The sequence below is a fragment of the Acomys minous genome, assembly GCF_964271855.1.
Source record: "Acomys minous genome assembly, chromosome: 3".
Taxonomy (NCBI): domain Eukaryota; kingdom Metazoa; phylum Chordata; class Mammalia; order Rodentia; family Muridae; genus Acomys; species Acomys minous.
In genome coordinates this window covers 125,683,400-125,701,175 of record NC_140485.1, presented here as the reverse complement: position 1 = coordinate 125,701,175, position 17,776 = coordinate 125,683,400, and the positions used below count along the sequence as shown (strand labels likewise).

Below are 17,776 nucleotides of genomic sequence, written 5' to 3'. Positions count from 1 at the left end.
AGCTTCTGACAATTCAGTTCCTAGACTACGTATTGTCCTGTGATCCTGAAACAACACATGCTCCTGCACTGCCCACCTCTAGTGTCTGTTCAGGGCACAGAACTTCAGGCACCAGCTCAAGAACAGAGTTCGACAATACTTGCTTTTTTGGTCCCCAAAGAGAAACAGAAATGATTCTGTTGGAATGATCTTTGGAATGATTCAGACTTCACTGAAAGTGTGTGAGGGAACCTAACTTTAGAATGTGTGTGTGTGTGTGTGTGTGTGTGTGTGTGTGTGTGTGTGTGTGTGTGTATACACACATATTTCTTTTATGTGCATTGGTGTTTGTGTACATATATTTATGTATGTATGAGAGTGTTGAGGTCCCTGGAACTGGAGTTGCAGACAATTGTGAGCCGCCATGTGGGTGCTGGGAATTGAACCTGGGTCCTCTGTTAGAAGAGTGATTGCTCTTAAACCCTGGGCCATCTCTCTGGCCCTGGAAAAATTTTATTCAGTGTGGTTAGCTCAGGTGTTCTTAAAAGACATAACTCAGCTAATCGGCCAAGTCTAGACACTTATAATCTGATCCACTTATGTCTTCAAATCTGCCACCAGGACTCTAGCTTACCAGTGGGGAAAAAAAAGACATACAAATGTGAGGGAAGCAGAAACATTCATTAGACAATCTCCTGCTAATGCACATTAAAAAATAAAATTGTGGCCAGGTGTGGTGGTACAAGCTTTTAATCCCAGCGCTCAGAAGGCAGAGGCAGGCGGATGGCTGTGAGTTCAGCATGGTCTACAAAGCGAGTCTAGGGCAGCCAAGGCTACACAGAGAAATCCTGTCTCGAAAAACCAGAGAGAGAGAGAGAGAGAGAGAGAGAGAGAGAGAGAGAGAGAGAGGGAGAACTGTGATGCAGTACATCTGAAATGAAATTTGCTGCATTGAGCATTCTCGGTATGCAAAATTAATCTTGTCTACCTACCTTGTAAACTGCCGACTCTCTTCATGAACTTCCATTTCTGTGCTTTTAAATTCATTTAGTTCTTTTCTTATTGCCGCCTAAACAGGAGAAAATGAAGCAGAAATTAGGTCTCATATTTTCCCAACCTACACAGCATCCACAAGGCAGATATTGTTCTATGACATAATATTTTGGGATAGAGAAAAGAATCACTAATTTTATCCCAGAATAATATTTCATAGGTGAAACATGTTACAGTGTGAGCATCTCTCATAGAAAAATTATAAATTAGAAAACCTTCAAAATCTGGGGCTTTCTGAGCCTCAGTGTGAGCCAGAAGTGGAAACATGCCATGCCTGAACTTATGTGACAGTTACAAAATAGAGGTATGGTACAAACTTGTAAAATGACCTCCAGAATATGTGTGCATAGTGTGTGTCCACATGAATGAATTCTTTTTATGCAGTGGTGGGCGCTAAACCCAGGCCTCATGCATACTAGGAACGCACTCTACCACTGAGCTAGACTCCTGGCCCCGTAAGTGAATTTTGTGTGTAGACATGGTCCTCATCCTTCAGCTATCTCATCTCATCATGTCCTTGCAAATATCCCAAATTCTGGAAGTATGCTTAAGCCACGAGAGATATTCAGGTGAAAACCAAATTAAAGCTCGAGGCGGGGGGTTGGGGGGCGGGAACGCGGTCCCAGAGACTCTCCTCAGTAGGGAAGATGGCACTAGGGTCTAGTCTATGTGTCATAGAGAACAACCCTCCACCCTCTGATGTCCACAGCAGATGCAAGGCAGAAGTTTTTTTTTTTCCAGAAAAATCCATATTCTGTTCCTAGGAAAGTTTTACATTGAAGCCTGCCCGCCCACAGTAACTTAGCTTTGACTCACTGCCACAGGGATTCGAGAAGGCAGTTGCTATTTATTTTTTTTTCATGTTGAAAGTTTAGACAAACAGGGCTGAAAATTCAGCACAGTGCTTAAAGCCACTCAGAGAAACATCAAATAGGAGGCCTTATTTAAAGGACACATAATCCATGCCATATACAACAAGATGCTTATGCATGCAGTCTGGAAAGTGGAGACGCCCCTCCAAATGCTAACTTTGGCTGTCTGTTAACAGACAGAGGCAGGATTATACATGAGTTTAGTTTCAATTTCTGCCTTATTTTTATTTCCTATTTTTTTTCCTACAGAGACTATTTCAGCTCATATAAAAAGTACTAAAAGAAACCCATCTTTATAAGCTCTATGTAGATTGCACTGTTCAGACAAAACAGAGAACACTGTAAATATTTTTATGCAAAGAATGTTTTCCCTCATATAAAAGGAAAAGTAGGAATAAAATATCCTTATGACATCTATGCGAAAGGGACTGGCTCCAGCTAAACAGAGAAGGTCAATATAAACCATAGGAAGTGTCTTCCCAGAGGAGAGAGGAGAACCTACTGGGTGGTGAAAAGTCAATGGACTTTGGAAAGGGAAAAGATAGAAGAAAGCCTCCAGAACCCTTTGTGGCTTTCTCCCATCACTAACTGTCATTCTATGTACAGGCTTTAATGGAATAGTTAAACTCTGTTGTCACAGACTGTCTCCTCTCCCCATAAACAGTCTTTAGGTCTAGAAATCTCTTTGGGGGAACCTGGGACAGTGAACAGTGGCCATAACTCTTATTCCTAACCTTTGGAAGTGCTAAGGCAAGCAGAGACCTGTGTGTGGGCCAGAATCCCCTATGACACAGCTACGCAGCGTGTGTCACCAGTCACAACAGTGTGGATACTTGGTGTTGGTCACGGTAATAACTGGCACCTGAGCCAGGAACAGGACAGTTGCTCAAAAGAAGTTCTGGAAAGGGTTTCTCCTTGAAAAGAAATGTTTGTATGTGGAAAGGCCAGAGAATTCCACCTCCTGTTCATTCAAAATTTCTTTTCCACACAAAAGCCTTCAGCAGAGGCTGCGTGAAGCACTTGAGCTGGTCTCAGGTGACGTATGGATGCTGGCCTTAGTGTTCCATGGCATCCCGACACCCATGGAGTGACCTTCCTCTCAAGCTTCTGCTGTCCTGTTGCTATAGTTTGGATGTGTGTCACCTGAAGGGCCATGTGCTAAGGCTCACTTTCCATGGGGGAATTATTGGAAGTGCTGTGAACACTTAAAGAGGTAGGGTCTTTAGGTCACTGGAAGCACCTCTGATTATTGGACTATGGTCTGTCTTTGGTCTCTTGACTCATGATGTAAGTAGCCCCCAGCCATATGATGCCTCTGCCAGAGACCCTAGCCCTTGATTACTTAGACTTTTATATCCAGAACTTGGAACTGAACTTTTTCTACTTATCAGTTAATCACTTTAGGTTTTCTTTTTTTCTTTTTGGGTTGTAAAGACAGGGTTTCTCTGTGTAACAGAGCCTTGGCTGTCCTGGACTTGCTTTATAAACCAGGCTGGCCTCAAATTTACAGAAATCTGCCTGGCCTCTGCCTCCTGAGAGCTGTGCACCACCATACTAGGCTGGTAACTTTTTTCTTATAGTGCTAGGAAACCAGCTAATATCCCCATCTAGGAAATAGTAATGAAAATTAATGATGCGTTTAAGAATATTAGTTCAAGCCGGGCAGTGGTGGCACATGCCTTTAATCCCAGCACTTGGGAGGCAGAGGCAGGTGGATCACTGTGAGTTCATGGCCAGCCTGGTCTACAAAGCAAGTCTAGGACAGACAAGGCCACACAGAGAAATCCTGTCTTGAAAAACGAAAGGGAAAAAAAAAAGAATGTTAGTTCAAAGTGTATTTTAAAAATGTGCTGACTACTATAGAGTTACCAATGAAATATCATGAAGTTTTCAAACAATACACAATTTGGGCTTGTGACTAACAATTCTTTCATTGTTACTACAGCAAATTTGCTGGGGGTTATGCGGTGGTGGTACAAGCCTTTAATCCCAGCACTTGGGAGGCAGAGTAAGGCGGATCTCTGTGAGTTCAAGGCCAGCCTGTCCTAAGTTCCAGGACAGGCAAGGTTCCCCCACAGAGAAACCCTGTCTCAAAAACAAAACGAAACAAAACAAAAAAAAACAACAAAAGAAAATTCGCTGGGATGCATGAGGACTGAAGGAGAGTTGAATATAAATAAAATGAAGGACTTCCTGGTGATGATGTGCTCGCGTGGTGCGAAGAGCATGGCAAAATCCAGCGAAAACATTTGGAGCGAAACATCTGGGATATGGAGTCGATAAATCAGCACAACTACAAACTGTGCCCCACTCCACACGATACAATGTATAACCTTCTAGTGCCCATGTCCCCACATGCACACTGCTTCTGTCAGAGAGCCAGTCACGCACTCGTGGGCACAGCCTATCTTCTCCTCTGCAGTGCCACCTTAGCACTGCCTTCGTAACATGTGGTGTCTGTTTCCTCAGTTTTGACTTTGGGTGAACCCTGTCACTACTCTGACCGGGGAAACACAATAGAGCCACCATGTTTCTCTCACTGCCCCAGTCTAAGGGGAGCATCTTTTTGGCTCAGCAACATTTGCTTCTTGGAAGGTAGCTGCCACACGCAGCACACTTGACCTGCCCTGAGCAAGCTGCTGTGTGAGAAGTCTCCTATACGAAGAGAGACTTCAGAGGACAAGATGCCGTACAGACAGACGTCAGAGAGAGGGAGAGCACAGACACATTCATGAAGAAACTAATTTGGAAGAGGGTTCCCGAGGCCTGGCATCTCTCTAATGCCACATGGGGCCTGAACCAAACCCTTGGGGTGATGTGAGTCTGGACAGAGTTCCTACCTACAAACTTGTAAGCCCTATGCATCACTGATTTAAGCCTAGTAGCTTTGGCTACTTTGTTACAAGGCAGTTGAAAAGAGGTTTGATAATCTAAGATGAAACAGAGGCCCAGAGAGGTCTTGTGACTAACTGGATACCAAATGGCCATTAAGTGATTACGATGGAGCCGCCCATAAGCCTTCAAACCCTGCACACATCCAATAAAATGGGCTCCCAGGCCTCACTAATCCAGATTAACTGTTGCATTTCCCTGTGTGCTGCTTTGTATTTAGAAGAGATAAGTCAGTTCTATGTAAGGTTGTGGCAACAAGTGTAACACTGTAGGGAGAACTTATTTCTTTGATTACGGAAACAGTATTCCAAAATTTACTCAGTAAGGGCCTGCTTTCATCCTAACCTGACTTTGGTAAGAAGGAAAATTTCGTGGGGAGTTCAAAGGGGGAAAAAAGGAAAACTTTTTATATTAACAATACACACAGGGTATAAATACAACCTTTGCTCTTTTTGTTTCCTTCTTTTTTAAAGATGAGAGTAGATTTTAGGCCTAATACTCTCTATCTAAATGTAGCTGGGGCTGGTTTTGTTGAAAGATAGAGAAAATGGGCTGAGGCAGTGGGATTGGAGCCAGTGGGGGTGGGTTGGACTGCCCATGGGAAACCACTGAGCTAAAACTAATCTCTAAGAGGCCAGAGGCAGCACCCCACACAGCAGGGAGTTGTGAGAAGAGCACATGCGCAGTGGTGTTTGGTTTCATGGGAATTAAACCCAGGACATAAAGATGGCCAAACCTAAGTTTAACTTTGGCAAGTGGGGAGTCGCCACATACACTCTCCATCTAACCATCCTGATCAGTTCAGGGGCACTTCTTGGCAAGAAGCAACAGGCAATTTGTTTGAACTATGGTTCCTCGCAGCCGTCTCAAACATTACAGCATGGCTTGGGAGCGAAGAGTTAGCCAGAGTTTCCATCTGATACCTTTTCTTTTATTTCTTTGCTCAAAGGCTGCTATGGAAGGAAGAGTGGATGGTTTGCTGGCTCATTACGCTCAGTGTCACGGGGAGTGAAGTGTGCACTTCATGAGCCAATTAGTGACATTCTACAGAGAAGCAACATCACACTCGCAGAAGACCTGCCTACTCAGTGCGTCCCTGGAAAGGCGATCTTCCTCTCCGTGTCTCTTGTACCGAGGGGACTGTCAAGTTTTTAACAAATGAGGCAGATCCGTCCATGTATCATCAGAAAATAATCTGTATTCTGGTTCACTACAAAAGTTGAGACTGAAACTCTCCTCCGTCTTTTAAATGTTTTTTTGTTTTGTCTTGTTTTGTTTTTTTCCGAGACAGAGTTTCTCTGTGTAGCCTTGGCTGCCCTGAACTTACTTTGTCCACCAGGCTGACCTAGAAGTCACAGCAATCCACCCTCCTCTGTCTCTGGGGCGCTGGGATTAAAGGCATGCACCACCACAACCAGCTCCGTCTTTTAAATTTCAATCCATCTTGGGTAACCATGGATTGAAATTACTTTGGGGTCTTAAATGATATTTGAATTTATTTTTCTTTAAAAAGTGACATAAGCTTTCAGCAATTTTTACTTTCAATAGTATGTGTGTGTGTGTGTGTGTGTGTGTGTGTGTGTGTGTGTGTGTGTGTATGTGTGTTTCCAGATAGGGGTTTTTCTGTGTAACAAGCCTGGCTGTCCTGTAATTCTCTTTGTAGATAGACCAGGCTGGCCTTAAACTCAAGTGCTGCGATTAAAGGCATGCACCACCACATCTGGCCACTAGTTTTTGTTTTAAAGTTGATTGTAGAGTTCAATACTTTAAAAAATATATAAAACTAGTTTTAAGCTCCACTTGTTTATTTTTGTGTATGTGAGCCTGTCTGTGCGTTTGTGTAGGGGGCTGCATGTGCTACAACATGCATGTAGAAAGTAGAGGAAAACCTCCTTCCATCTTGTGTGTCCTAGGAACCAAACTCAGGTTGTCAGGCTTGGTGGCAAATGGTTTTACCCACACAACCATCTCATTAGCCTCATAACCTAATTCTTAAGACAACAGTTAGATCGCACTTAATGAATTTTATAGCAATTAACTGAATGAATCAAATACATTATTTAGAACCTGACAAATAAGTGTTATGAAGTATTTTAAGGTAAAAGTAATAAAATCCATTAATTTTTTTCTTTGCTATAGTGACAATTTGCATCCTATTTTCAGCCTGAAATAAAATGATTTTAGCATGTGGGCCTTATTTCTCATTGGGCATGCATGGAAGCCTAAAGTTAACAGCCAGAGGCCTTCTTCAATCTCCCTCCACGTTCTTTCTTGAGGCATGGCATCTCAGTGAGCCTGGAGCTCATTGTTTTAGCTACACTGTCTGCTCAGCATCCCAGGATGCACCTGCCTCTGCCCTCCTGGTGCTAGGGTTACAGGTATATACAAACACTCAGCTTTCTCACATGAGGTCCTAGGATCCAAACTGTGGTTTTTATTCTTACTGGGCAGCAATTTACCCACAGAATCAGCTACCTAGCCCCTGTATACATCCATCTTTACAACTGTGGGGAATGACTTAGTTTTTCTCAGTGTTATCTAGAAAATAGTATTTTTAAACATTCATAAAAATGCCATGCGTTGATTTGAATTCCACTGTTGATTTTTCCTGTTTGTGATTTCTAGATATTTATCTAGTTGACAACGAACGTACACCACTTGTATATATAAAACATACCGCAATAAACAGATCACTTATATCTACAAAATACATCACATGTAAACACGTCCAATTTCTGCATTTTTCTAATATCTATCTTAAATTTATATTTTTATATACTTTTATAAAAATATTTTTTTTCTAAAACAAATTCTTACTTTTGGAAAACATACTGCCCCCATCCCCACCCCCACCCAGAGAACACAGACACAATAAAAACATAGCCCTAAGAAGTTGTCCTTTAGACTTTAGCACATCTCAGGATAAATATAGAAGATTTCTGAGTGAGAAAGAGAACCTCCCATGTAAATCAGGACAGACTCTGGATCCGTTCTGGGGCTTGGGTGCTATATTCAAGGGAGATGTGAGAACTCTACATCTTCAGAATACTCCAGAACAGAAACCATGCGTGCAGAGGAAAACCTGACCAGGCCCAGCACCCTGCAGTTAAGAAGGCCAAGACGGAAGCCTATCTTTGTCTCAGTTCAACTGTTCTGCCAAAAAAAAAATATCTCTGCCCATTATGGCTAGAGATGGATGAGCTCTACCTCCTGCAATAGGACAAAGTTAAGAAAGGGCTGTTACGAGGATGGCAAGCTGAGTTTACACATAAGGGTGGTTAGTCATTTAGACTGTCACTCTTGTACTTTCTACAGTCTGTGGTCTTCACCATTTATCTGGCCCATCTAAAGGTTAGCATTTGAATAATCAGGTAGCTGGTAATGGATATGACAAATTATACTTTTCTAAGATGGCTGAAACAACCCCTTCAGTCTACACAGTATGACCTCACACTCCCCTACCGAGACGTAGCGCTATCTATTCCCCTCTCCTTGGTTCTGACCTGGCCTTATGACTTGCCTGGAACTAACAGAACGGCATGGACACGCAGCTGGGTGACTTCCAAAGCTGATTAGAAATCAAGTAGCTTTTCCTGGGCTCTCTCAGGACAGATCCCTGCTCTGAGGGAAGCTCTCAGGGAAGATGTCTGATGACTCACCCCTTCGAGCCATGTGTAGGTGGTTCTGTGGGCAGCCTAGGTGAGCTGCACATCGGAACCATGGCAACCAAGACACAGGACCTGTTGGAGAGACAATACTGGATCTCTCAGAGTAGCCCAGTCACCAGGGGGAATAACACTGAGTGACTTCAGTTACCCTCATGGAAAACAGAATTGATCAAATTAAGTTCCACTATGGTCCAACCTACAGACTCTGTAAGATGCAATGAACCTGTCTGTTCTTCATCACTAAGCACAGGCTGGCTCACTGCATAGGGACAGTGGACTGCAGTGGTGTCAGCTAGAAGCCCCTGAACGAGAGAAACTGAAAAAAAGAGCTGAAAGGAGAGAAACTGGCACCAACTCACTTCTTGTAATATAGCACACTAGGTGCCTTGATTAACTCTTCCATTGAAAAATGACTAAATGATAAACGTAGCATTGAAGTTATCTTAATGTGTTGAATGGTTGGTCAGAGCAGAAATTTCTTTGGGAAAGAAGAAGGAGGAGAAGGAGAGGAAGAGGAGGATGTTGAAGAGGAGGCAGAGGAGGAGGAGAAGGAAGAATAACACCCTCAAACAAACAAAGACAGGCAGATCTGGGCCCAGGGGTCCTGCTCAAGCTATGGAACCAGCCAAGGACAATACATGCAGTAAACTTCGAACCCCTACACAGATCTAGCCAATGGACAGGACATTCTCCACAGTTGAGTGGAGAGAGGGGTCTGACTTTCACACGAACTCTGGTGCCCCATATTTGACCACGTCCCCTGGATGGGGAGGCCTGGTGTCACTCAGAGGAGGGATAGCAGGCTACCAAGAAGAGACTTGATACCCTCTGAGCATATACAGGGGAAGGAAATCCCCCTCAGTCACAGTCATAGGGGAGGGGAGTAAGGGGAAAATCGGAGGGAGGGAGGAATTGGAGGATACATGGGATGGGATAACAATTGAGATGTAATATGAATAAATTAATAAAATATATTAAAAAACAATGACAACAATAACAACAACAACAACAAAAAAGCAAACAAAGAGGGAACCCAGAAAAGAAAACAGTGAAGATGTCTTTGACTTGAGGACACGTGCATTAAACCTGGTGAGTCTGAGTGCGCTCCTACCTTTCACCACTGCTTAACAAATACTACGAATTTCTCAAAGGACTTATTCATTTTTGGATCAGACACTCCCTAATCTAGTTGCCGTAGGAATGCCTGAAAACACACACCTGCACGCATGCTCTGTGATCTCCTAGGTGGTTTGTATTTCGGTCAAGCTGTAAATCCAGACTGACTATCACAATGAGCAAACCCTCCTCATTCAAGCTTGAATGAGGACCAGTTACATGGCACCTGAGAACTAGCCTTCTCTGAGACCCAGGTGAAAAAAAAAACTGTACTTCTATCACTCCACGTGGCCACGTGAGTGTTCAGATATTCAGAGGGAGAAAGGTACTCGTGGGCAGAGGAACAGTACATGGGTTTTGAAATCACAGAAGGTCATTGCAATTCTTGCCTTGTCTGCAGGTGTCAACCTGGCCCAGGGCTTGTCTGCTCGGCGGTCATAGTCAGGAGAATCTGTCACTTCTACATACTCATTAAAGCGCAGGATTCTTCTGGCCTGTAGCTCTGCCACAGTAGGTCTTAGACTGAGCTGAAGGGGGGGGGGGGGGGAGGGAGGGGGGGAAGCAGAGATCAGTTACACATTGACAGCCTCTAGGTGGCAAGTTTTCTGCCTGGAACGCTTCAAAGTTAAGGTCACTTTCAGGTATTAAAAGAGAAGCAACAGCATCTTGGGAATTTGTAAGGAGACCTAGAAAGCAGTGTGCCCTCATTTCCAGACTAGAAAATCATCACGCTTGCTAGGTCAGCCTTTGGCAGCTGTGTGTATTGGGCAATTTCCCCACAACATGCCTGGCACTGAGATTAAGGCTTGCCAGTCACCTCTGACACAGGAACACACACAGTGACTAAGGCCCCACCAACAAACACAGCTCTAGGACGGCTGGGTGGTGGCTAACAGATTAAGACAAAAAGCTATGGACTGCCTAGAAAATGGAAACGAGTCTCTCTGCTCCTGGCAGGGTTTCTCTGCAGAAGTGGCTCGGAGAAAGGTATAGCTACAGCATGGCTTTCCTGAGGAGAAGGGCACAGGCTCTGCACTGGCCATCACAGCCAGAACAGCTGACAGGCAAGTGAAGGAGGTTTCCTGGGGAACTGTATTTCCTGACATATCTGTTCATAAGGCTGCCTTCCTGAGTCCTCTGTACCATTCAAATTTATCATTATATTTAATCTGGCCAGCAATGGGGGTATCTTTGCTTCCCACCCCCCTTCTCTCTCTTGCTCCTTTTACAAGCACCAAGAAGAAGACCAGGATACGTCTGCCACTTCAAAGAGACCCAGACCTACCTTGGGATACTTTTGCTGTGAACTCCCCAGCCAGCCCTCAACAATGTGAGTTAGGTCACACATTTGACTGTGATGTCATATTTTAGTCACCCTGCCCCTTTCCAGGTATGGAAAGTATATCTAAGAAACCATTAGAAGGATTTATAATGGAATCCCAATTCTGATAGTGCTTAATTTTTCCAAAGGCTGTTATTTGTAGCACAGGGGGACAAAAGGTTGTGGCCCTGGGATCAGGTTTGCATTTCTGTAAGTAAGTGGAAACGATTGCCTGAGTTCCAGAGATAAACCATTTATCAGTTTTGGTAACACTGTGGTCAAATTCACTCAATAAATTACTCACCCAGGTCTGCTACAGAACAGTGACAAATTGTTAATAGTCACAGAATACTTATTTAGTATTTCCAAGGCTAAATGGAAAGTGTGAGCATTTTAAAATCCAATTAAAGACATACAAGTATATTAAAATGTTAATGTTGGCTCTTTAAATGGAAGATTTGCTTGTGCTATTTTCTTTTTCTGTTCCTTTTTGTATTTAACCTTTTCATATAAAATACATATTTTCACAATTAGTAAATGCAATATAAAAACTGTTAAATTTCCAAAATGAACACAACATGTGAATAGAAAATAACTGATTCATATGTACTGCTGATTTTAATGTCTTGGATCATGTATGGAGTAACAGGATCAGTCATCTCTAAGCATCCCACTCACATGCTAAGAGTGGGTTTGATTTTAACAAAAATAAACTGTATCCCAGAACACGCATGCTCATTAGCAGTCATAGCGTCATCACCTTCCTGCTGAGTCTCCGCTTGAGTTCCATTTTTGCTTCTTGCTCTTCTTCTTCATTCTTTTCTGTTTATTAGGGGAGGCATAAGGACAGTTACTAGAGATAATCATATAACCAGAAAGTCTGTCAGGAGCAATTACCCAGCTGTCACCACCTTAGACATGCAGCAAAAGGCTCACCAGAAAGAGTTGTCACACACATGTTATATACGTGCACACATGTAAGGGTGTCTTTCTTCTTCATGGAACTAGTTGACTTTTGTCACTGATTTTTAAACCCTTTTGCCCCTAGATTTCTTGTTCTATGTCCGTATTATTCCTGACCACATCCTGGTTTTAGAAACAGAATATAACAGCATTCAGGGGGAAAAAATTACTTTTGGGTCTGTCCTTCCTGTGAAAAATCCAAGACACACTGAAAGAACAAATTCAAACCACCCAGGGCACGTCCGAGCTGCTGACTTCCATTCAAACCCAAGCAAAATATTTGGTTTGTCTTCCTATGTTTCCATACAAGAAAATGTAAGCACTCCTCGGGACTTGGCTTTCAAGCCAGCATTCTGAATGGGGTTATGTTGTACTGCGGGTGGAAATTACTTATTTTCTTGTGACTTTAACTTTCCAAAGCCATCTTTTCCTCTAGTGCTTCATCAAGTAGTGAAATTCCATGTAGCCCAACAGACGGGGTTGAAAAAAAAAAAAAGCTCAGAATCTTAAAAGAAATAAACAGCGTTTGGGATTTATGGTGTGCGTATTTGAGAAGCTTCTGTCTGTTGCTTCCTGTATCTCATCTGTGCTAAGTAAGGCACCACTTTTACTTCATAGTAAAACATGTGCCAGCACTTATGTTCAAAAGAGTCTCCTGAAGAGAGACTGGACTGTCGGAGGAATCAACTGAAAGGCTTCAGAAAAAGTCTCTTCTACATGAAAGCTTTATTTATTTAATCTCTCTCTCCCCCTCTCCCTCTCCTTCCTCCTTTCCCTCTCTCTGTCTCTGCTTCGGTCTCTCTCTCTCCCCCTCTTCTCTCATCTCCTCCACCCTCTCTCTCTGTGTGTGTGTGTACAGTTCAGAGGACCCTGAATGTCATCACTCGCTGTTACCCACTTTGGTTTTTAAAGCAGTTTCGCATGGGGATTTGAGGCTAACTGATTAGGCTGGGTGTCTAGCCAGAGAGAGCCCCAGGAAGCCATCTGTCTCTACCGCACCAGCTCGGAGATGGTAAATGTGCCCCACCACACTCAGGGTTTGGTAGGGGCTGGTGGTAGAACTCAGGGTCTCATGCCTGTATAGCAAGCATTTAACTGACTAAGCAATTTCCCCAACCCCAGAATGTATTTATTGTAAAAATCCCAATGGACTTTTCGCCACTAAGGTCACTGGTTTCATGAGTAAAACGTTAGCACTGAATATGAGCAGCACCTACAGGTATTTGCTCATTGACCTCACTAAATTTTCTATACATTTTTTTCTTCTCAAGATATTATGAAGTTTCTGTATTCTTCTGAAATACATATATTAATTTACAAGGAAGATGTTCCATGTCGCTATATACAGTGATAGAAACTGAAATGACCCTTCAGACAAAAAAAAAAAAACAAAAAAAAAAACAAAACAAAAAAACAAAAAAAACAAAACAAAACTTCAATTTCCTGCATCAAATGAATTTGGCTCTAACTTAGATTTCTTATAAATGAACTGTAAGCTTTGCTGATTGCTTCACAAATACGTATCTTTCTCTACCCTTAAAATGTACATGAAGGGCTAACTACTTAATGTGAATTAAATGAAGCACATGGATTGTCTATTATATATATTAGACAAATTCTAAACTTCTTGTTAATATGATCAAAATCAGAACTTTACAAGGTGAAAGCTGTGACGATATAATTATTTGAAGGAAAAATATAATCCTTAAATATAATTCTAGTCACTTCTTTCCATATTCATACAAAGCTTCTTTCTTTCTTTCTTTCTTTCTTTCTTTCTTTCTTTCTTTCCTTTCTTCCTTCTTCCTTCCTTCCTTCCTTTCTTTTAACCTAACTTTTAAAAGATTAAATATATTTATTTTACTTTAGGAGTGTTTTGTCTACATTTATGTTTGTACCCCATGTGTGTGTTTGGTGTTCACAAAGGTCAGGAGAGAGCATTGGCTGTCCTGGAACTGCAATTGAAGATGACTATGGACCACCACGTGAATGATGACAATTAGACCCAGGTTTTCTGCAAGAGCAGCAAATGCTTTCAACTGCTAAGCCATCTCTCCAGGCCCCACCTCCCACGCTTCATTTCTTAAAGGCATTTTTCAAACACACACACACACACACACACACACACACACACACACACACACCAACAAAATCACAAAGGTTTTCATTACTTATGTAAAACGTCATTTCTTTGAAGGGAATATTAGTTTTGTCCTATTAAGGATGTTGTACAACAAGGTGACAGCCAATGATGTTTAAGAAGGGATGAGGCGAATGCAGTTAGGGGGCTTAAGTAAACAGTGTTACCATCTGTGAATTCTTCCCCGACACTAGGAACTGGCTTTTAACATTTCCCACGTTTGAAGTGATACTTCTAAAGAGGATGAGAGATGGAAGGGAGCTGCTGCGGAGCAGCCTCTGGAGTCTTTGCAGAGTGGTACAGCATCAAGGGTAAATCGTGACGCTGGTACTTAAATATAAACTGAGGTGCCCGCTTAGGGCACATTTCCTTCACCTTTTGATTAACTAGAAGACTAACTGTGCAGTATGGTGTAAACTATTTGGGGCATTGGGATGGATTAAAGGGTTTTCATGAAGGAAGTGACAGAGCTCTTGGTCAGTGTCTTGCATCAGAATGAAGGGTGCTGCGTCAGAAAGCCATAGGGAAGTGTTTAATCATTCCATCGATGTATGTGCTTTAAAGGCAGTGGGCACTGCAGAAACCTGCCTTGTTAGTCACTGCACAGCCTCAACATTGTGCAGTTTAGCTGAAAGAAGAGGGAAAAAAGAGCTAAGCCAACAACTGGAGCAGTAGTGAGTGCGCTGTTGGGCCATTGACTGGGGTAAAACAAACGGCCTCCTCCCCCAGATGTTCTTTGTGGTTTTGTTTATCTCTTTGCTCCTTTACATTTTTTCCATGTGGGTGGCTTTTTGTTTTGTTTTACTTTTAAAAATTATTTATTTATTTATTGCATGTGTGTGTTCACCAGCACATTGCCACAGCACACATGTGGAGGTCAGATTGATATGGGCCCTGGGTAGTGTACTCAAGTTGTCAGATTTGATGGCAAGTGTGCCTTAACCTGCTGAGCCATCTCAATGGCTTCCTGTAGGTATTTTCAACAAATGAAAGACATTTATAAACTTTTGGAACATATATATATGTCCATATATTAGCACATACATATATATTTTAAAAAACATAAATCACGAGGTATATGAAGAATAAGGATGTCAGCAGTAGAATATAGATGGCAGTCACGTGACTCACCACCCTCTGTAAAATTCCATCACTTTTTGTAGTTTTTTATTTTTAAAGAAATCACAGTTAACTATTGAAGAAAAAGATTCAGAACTTAGTGGCTGGGGTCATTTTTTTTCCTCTGTGGAAAATGCATTTGGAATGACACAGTTGAACATAAGAGCAGTGCGGTCTCAGGTCCTGTATGGAAAAGGTGTCCGATACATAGCACTTTTCCTGATCAGCCAGAGTTGACCTCTCTGGTAGGAAAAGATACCTTCTACGTATGTTCTCGGTTTTAAGGGACCAGTTTGAAAATAAATAATTCAGTATAACAATATAAATGTAGTTGTTAAAAAAAAAACCACTCTCACCAACAAAGGAAAGAAACCAAGTGGGGAGTATAAGGGATGTGATACTAAGACATCACGTTTCTCCCACGTCCTTACAGAGCGGCTACTGGTATGTATTGTCATCTCAGCCACGGTTACTAATGGCTTGGTCAGACAACTGTTGAGTATTTTATGCTTTGAATCACTCTCCTAGCCCTCAAGAGATGATATATGTGACCTTATAAACCATATTGTGTCACAGACACAGTTTTCTGGTATCTTCACTTCAATATTCCTGCTGCTTTTGAACAAAAACTGGAGATGAAATAGCTGAGGAAAAAAAAAGAGGAAAGTACAGAAGAGCACAGAGGCAAGGGGGCTGAATGAAGTATTTGTGGGCTAAACCCCTGGGCTGCTGTGCAGTGGAAAGAACCTCCTCAGTGCTGCCCGCTTCCCTTGGCCTGTGTTGGGGGAGCAGGAGCTAGCTATCAGTCTCTCCAGACTGGAAATGGACCTCCCGTTTCCAGAATCAACATGAACTTAGAAGGAAGTAAAACAGGGCTGGAGTCAAGTCTGCGTTGACTTTGGTCCTTACTCTTTCCCGAACCTCCAGGAAAACAGAGGCTACAAAAGCCAACACAGCACTTAAGATCAACATGCAATAAATTTCCGGATCCATGAAAGAGTTCCCCAAATAACTAAACTCCACTGTGGCTTGGCACATCGGCCCCAAAGGAGCAGACTATCCAGAACTTGCAGGGCTTTCTTTTCAAAGTATTTCATCAAACATCCAATAAGACACATCCTATGTACTTGTAGGAGCTCACAGTCTACTATGAGCTTAAAGTTTAGCTCAGTGAGCATGTCCCAGGAACATGTGATGGAAAACACGGACACCTTCCGGTTTTGTTTTCATGTCAACATTAGATGTTGCTAAAGTAAAAACGCACCCATCTTTTGTAGCCACATCCCTTTTGTCTTTCCAGTGGGGATTTCCGTGCATTAGTAGGCACTTTGATGGGTTCTAGTCAAGCTATGCTCATAAATAACCAGAGAAAGTACGGCAGGGGAGAGACACCACAGACTACGTGGTTGGTTGTCCTTGTACTGGTAAATATTCATTGTTGGGTTGTTTCAGTCATGGCAACAGTCCTATAAATATACTACAAAAATCTTTCTTCCCTTTAGAAAAGAAAATAACTCATATTAGATCATGAGGACATCCAGCAGGCTGACCGTACTCTGCCAGCGTGGTTGAAAAGGATGTTCCCATGCCATAACTTACTGCTGTTATAGTACTGCCTGGAGTTCTGGTTGCTCCCAACCTTTGATATTTCACAAAATGAAACACTGCTTCGGAACTAGGTTACTATGTGGAGGTTCAGTTATGCTCTGTTTTGAAACTCACTGGAGTTAGTGGCCATCCTGAAAGAACGGCAGGACAAGCTGTGGTTCCAGTGGGACCTCCCACACTTGGCCACCAGAGATCAGAACGGAAAAATAAAGTGGGAAATGAATGGAGAATGCTTCAAGTTTCAAGAAGCCACAAAGAATTCAAGAAAGAAGAGGAGTTATCACAGCAAAGGAAAATGAAATACCTTGAAAAACCCCTCTTACCATAATTTTAAATTGAGGCATTTGTTCAACCTAGCAACAAATTGTATTATTCATAACAATATAGGAATGCTTGATTGATTTCCTTGTGGACTCTTTCTTTGGTGGTTATTTGAAAGTAGACTAGAGCATTTGCTTTAAGATTTGGGCAAAAGAACACACGGGATACATTTAATTTTTCTCAAAAATAATTGCTATGAGCAGGACTTCCACTTTAGGGGCATCAGGCTTAAAGCCATAAAATGAAATATGAAAACCAAGAAGTCATTTAAAAATATGTAAACATCTACTGACATATGCGACACACACAGGGCATTCCAGTCAGTTGGGAATCATGGTTCCGCCCTGATGGATGGGTTGTCTCTGGAGCATGTTGTTATTGGTTACCCGAGGGGTCATAGTTTAGCATCATTTACTCACGTTTTAAGATGTTTCTTTGCTCTAATTCTTCAGTTGTTGGCCTCTGGCTGAGTCTCCTACCATGACAAAATGAATATACTATAGGTTACAAGATGAATACACCGCAAGTTACAAAGAAGGCCCGTTTGGTGGAAAATACAAACAAAACAGCAAAGCTAGACATTGTCATATCTTGAGAAATAAAATATAAACCTTGTTAAGCCTAAGGTGGACGTGTTCCTTCCATCTGTTTGGACACTGCCGAGTGTGGCTTAGACGTCCAACTCTCTGCCCTTCACTCATCTTTGAAGGACAGCCACCTGACT

General features: G+C 42.3%; 1 protein-coding gene across 9 annotated transcripts in view; it reads right to left on the bottom strand.

Moving 5' to 3' along the window:
- Positions 1-17,776, bottom strand: part of PHACTR2 (phosphatase and actin regulator 2) — a gene marked incomplete at its 3' end in the record, with an annotated part of 267,951 nt that overhangs the window by 17,097 nt on the left and 233,078 nt on the right. For 5 of the 9 annotated variants that reach the window (XM_084777047.1, XM_084777043.1, XM_084777041.1 and 2 more), the window contains 4 exons: positions 17,472-17,527; positions 11,662-11,723; positions 9,970-10,107; positions 968-1,048 (listed from right to left, as the gene is read on the bottom strand). In XM_084777047.1, coding sequence (XP_084633173.1) covers positions 968-1,048; positions 9,970-10,107; positions 11,662-11,723; positions 17,472-17,527 — 337 coding nt within the window. Of the gene's footprint in view, positions 1-967; positions 1,049-9,969; positions 10,108-11,661; positions 11,724-17,471; positions 17,528-17,776 lie in introns of those variants that run through there. The other 4 variants (XM_084777042.1, XM_084777040.1, XM_084777046.1 and 1 more) reach the window with 1 other exon arrangement.